The following is a 4,131-nucleotide window of genomic DNA, read 5'->3' on the forward strand; positions in this document are numbered from 1 at the left end:
TGTTAGTGTTCAAATATCAAATACATCAATGATATTCATTTGCTTGTTTGTGGCATTTTGCGTTGTTATTTTAGCATTAAGCTAAACAAACTTTTTAAAGCAAAGTTATAATGTTTATTTTAAAATGTACTTTTATTCGTGACTTTTCAACTCAACAAATTACAGAATAGCTTTTTTTTGTTTTGTTTTTTTTTTTTTAAGAAAAGTGGCACCTTTTTAATTCCTATGGCATTCAGGGATACAAATGGCAGTCATGCTTAATTTGCGTTGGGATTATGAGGGGGTCCATAGAACCAAATAGTTTGAGAACCCTTGTAAGACCAACTATAGGGCAAGCGGCTCTTTGCTTTTCATGCAGGCCTCTTAAAGCTGCGACATGGACCAACAAAATATTTCCTTTTTGGGGCTGAGTAAACCGCAGATTGAGTAAAGCCTTATCAAAGTGAAAGCCAAACCCCACACCTACAGTACGATGGGGCGTGCTAAATCAATATTTGCCGGTGCTCAGTGACGAGCATGCCTTCCTGGCATACCAGCAGTTAAATCACCGGAGGGATGGAGGTAGGGCCCGTGCCACACGTCTGTAATATCATCATAGTGGACTCTTTCCCACTTATCCAAAAGGAAACATTCCACATCCAACTTTGAAACACTTTGGATTCATTGTGTAGCTTTTACATTTGTAATTTAACATTATCGTGCATGGAACATTTAAAACCATGTGAAGTGAATTCAGAGATTAATTTCTCACCACATTATACATGCAGGAAGATGGAGTTTTTTGTTTGTTTGTTTTTTTTGTGCATAGCTAAAACAACACCCAGTTTCACACTTGAGCACCCGCCATGAGTCATTTCCAACCGACTGTATGAGCGCCGTCATTCGCATCAGTGGCTATCTGGCGCAATTACTCCCTAACTAGGCCCATTCCTACCTCTAAACTATGCCGTTAGCTAAAGCTACCTATACACCATGTAAAGGCATCTTCCTGGGATGCCACAATTTAGAGAACAGTTCTGTGTTGTTAATTAAATTCCAAGCAAGATGGTGATGCGAGGCTGCCGCCTGTGAGGAGCCACGGAAAACTGTTAGCTCATGAACTAGGCTGTGAACTAGGTGGAAACTAGCTCATGAGCTAGCTCGTGAGCTAGTTCGTGAGCGAGCAGGTGGCTAACACCTTTCACAGCAATGATCCACAAGGATAAATTGCTAACTGTGGTATATCTGTGGTATAAATTATATAATAGAGGCCATTGTAAACATTTGCGTGGCCTGCAATGACATGCTGTTTTCCACGATTTGCGAAAGGGCTCGATCTCCATCCATTGCCGATCCCAGTATTACAGGGATACGCAGAGAAACGGCAAAAACCTGGGCAGACTGGGCAGGACTTGTCACAAAATGTAACATTGTGGATTAATGAGGTCAGGATCTACTGAAACTAACTGTAGCTAAAAAGGCTTTTTACTCTTAAATGTGAGGATTCTCGTTTACAATTAAATTATTTTGAAAAGACTGTTGATGTGTCTCCAAAGGTGCTGCTGTTTTGGTTCGCGATGGAGCTCAAAATGGGTCCCATGGTTAACCATTAGAGAGTTTAGGATAGATGTAGCGAGAGCAGCTTGACGTATCCTCTCATGCTAAACATATGGGTAGCGTGCGCTTACACAAAGCGTAATGTGGTGACACCAAAACAGAACAAACCACAGCTCACAGCGAGGGTGCGAAAAGGGCCGTGAAGAGTGCAATACTACACGGGGGTGTTCAGGCTTAAAAACATTGTAAGCTTGACAATGTTTTGATTGGCTCAGAGGATAGACAGCTTTGGTTGAAGTTAGAGATGGGCATTTGATTACCTTTGATCGATAAATTCTTCAAATGGTTGTTCTGAGTGTTCCCGCGTTACACTGAGCAGAATACGGTTGCCGGGAGGTGTGGCCGTAGTGTGGCTGTAGCTCAACTTCCCATCATGTTGCTATTCTTGACACATCAAATTAGCTGAGCGAATCAAGCAGTGTTTCAGTCGCTTCAAAACGTGATTCATCGATAATCATTTCCACACAATGAAGTTAATTCTTAATCACTCGATGCCCGTCCTTTATAAAATGAAGTTTCTGGAGGTAATTGCGAGCCATCTTAGTTCATGAGGGCCATGGTGCTCTCCGGCTGCCCGCCGCAGATGGCGGAGAAGAACTCCAACGCCAGGCGCACGTGGATAGGCACAAAGACGTAGGAGGTGTAGATCACCATCGCGACAGCCGAGAACAGGACCGAGTTGAAGATGGACTTCTCCCAAGGCTCCAGCACGTAGATGCCGGTGACCAGAAGGTACTGGTAGTAAAGCCAAGCCAGGTACTCCATCAGGCTCTTGAATGCCATTCTGCAGGATGGATTAAACAAGATTAGAGACAATCCATCCATCCATTTTCAGATCCGCTTATTCTCACAAGGGTCGCGGGGCGTTTTTCACCAATATCATTCGACATCATTTAACATCATTCCATATCTTTCAGTAGTATCCTTCTAGATCAATCAATTTTCATTGCACATTTTTCAACAACTTTAACCAGTACTTTTGTATCTGTCAATATCATTACATATAATTAAGAATCATTCCAAATGTGTCCGTATTTTTTTTTTCTTTCAACATTCACACATAATTCTTCCATGTTTACAGGTACAGGTACTTGAACAATACAGCGGGCTGACCAATAGCATTGTATGCAACGGACATTTGAACACAAACGGTGCATCAAGGCATGTAGACAGAACAGAATTGATTTCAAAAGTAATTTATGAATGCAGCCAGGAATTTGAATCAACAAATCTTTACTACCGCTAATGCATCTTTTCAAAGCAAGGGTGACTGAACATGTTTTATTTTCAGACTGTCAGACTATTTCAGACTTTGGCAGGCAACAAAAAATGAAAATTTTTAACCACCTATCAAGGAACAATAATGATCATGTATTCAAAATTATTAGCCACGATATTTTTGACAGTAGTCTTAGCAGTGGTACCGAACTTCCCAGGATGAGAGCTACTGAATTGAATGTTTTGGTTACCTTATTGTCCTATTATGTACATTAGAGGTTTCAGAAACAGTTTTGCACACCAGAAAAGGCTCTGGGCGTTTACTACATTGCAACATGAATGAATGAATGGTCAATTTATTGATTGCTGCTGCTTTCAAAGCTGCGGGTTGAGTTGCGAGGGGGTGTGGCTATCGGGCGCGCGTATTCTAGAATTTACTACCAACTCAGCACACTTATTTCAAACTTCTTATAATTCTACCGTCGTGTCAACGTGTATATTCCAAATTTTAAGCCGCAGCATGGGCAGTATTTTAGCCTATATTACGTGATACAATTGGCCGCATTTCAATGAGAAAATACGATCAATGGAAGTAACAACAGCTCCAAAAGTTCTCGAGGTTCAAAACGAGATACTCACGTTGAAAGCAGTGACGTGTCCGGGTTATGATGTCTTATTAAAAAGCGATGATCGCGGCCGGTTTGCTGCTGCGCTGCTACCTTTTGCGCGGTGCATGCACCAGGAGGGGAATAGATCTGCCTCACGAGTTTGGGTCAAACCTACATGTGGTAAGACGTGCGGAGTGACAGCAGACGACACCACACCCACTGGCTATGTGGCTTTTGCTCCACCACCACGGCAACACCTGCTCACCTGGCTGACAGGTCCAGAACCATAAGCAAAACAAACGTTCTTCGAATGACAGTGCTGTGTTTTACAGAGGTATTTGAATGCACCTGGAAACTTTTGCCTGCCGCATCCTCTGATGCTGAGGCGCGGTGAGCTCTGTGGGCTCTCCTTGATATGAACTCGCAGTGGTGGGAAGTAACGAAGTACAAATACTTTGTTACTCAAGATTTTTCAGCGATCTGCACTTGACTTAGACAGCGGGTGTCTTAAGATACGAGCATAATTCCGTTCAAGTATAATTCCGTTATTGAGTTATTTGTCTTAACCACTCAACCACAGCTGCGCCTTGTGTACAAGCTTTGTTTATGGTGTAGATGTACCATAGCAGACTGTAATAACTGAGTAAGTGTTGATAAATAGGTCAGTTCAGAGCCACAGTAAAGTCATGCCCTTTTGAACATCTACTAA

At 42.3% G+C, this 4,131-nt stretch overlaps 1 protein-coding gene across 1 annotated transcript; it reads right to left on the reverse strand.

The window, feature by feature from the left end:
• Window positions 1-1,494: 1,494 nt before the first annotated feature.
• On the reverse strand, window positions 1,495-3,788 carry sptssb (serine palmitoyltransferase, small subunit B). The gene is made up of 2 exons (XM_019874257.1): window positions 3,454-3,788; window positions 1,495-2,380 (listed from the first exon to the last, which is right to left on the reverse strand). Exon 2 carries the CDS (start codon window positions 2,377-2,379, stop codon window positions 2,137-2,139), a length of 243 nt encoding a protein of 80 aa, XP_019729816.1. The 5' UTR covers window position 2,380; window positions 3,454-3,788; the 3' UTR covers window positions 1,495-2,136.
• Between the last annotated feature and the right edge of the window lie 343 nt (window positions 3,789-4,131).

This window comes from Hippocampus comes, unplaced genomic scaffold (genome assembly GCF_001891065.2).
Source record: "Hippocampus comes isolate QL1 unplaced genomic scaffold, H_comes_QL1_v1.1 scaffold125, whole genome shotgun sequence".
In the NCBI taxonomy this organism is placed as follows: Eukaryota; Metazoa; Chordata; class Actinopteri; order Syngnathiformes; family Syngnathidae; genus Hippocampus; species Hippocampus comes.

What these genes read in the sequence shown, in the direction of transcription:
- sptssb (XM_019874257.1), bottom strand. Translation starts at nt 2,379, where the DNA reads ATGGCATTCAAGAGCCTGATGGAGTACCTGGCTTGGCTTTACTACCAG.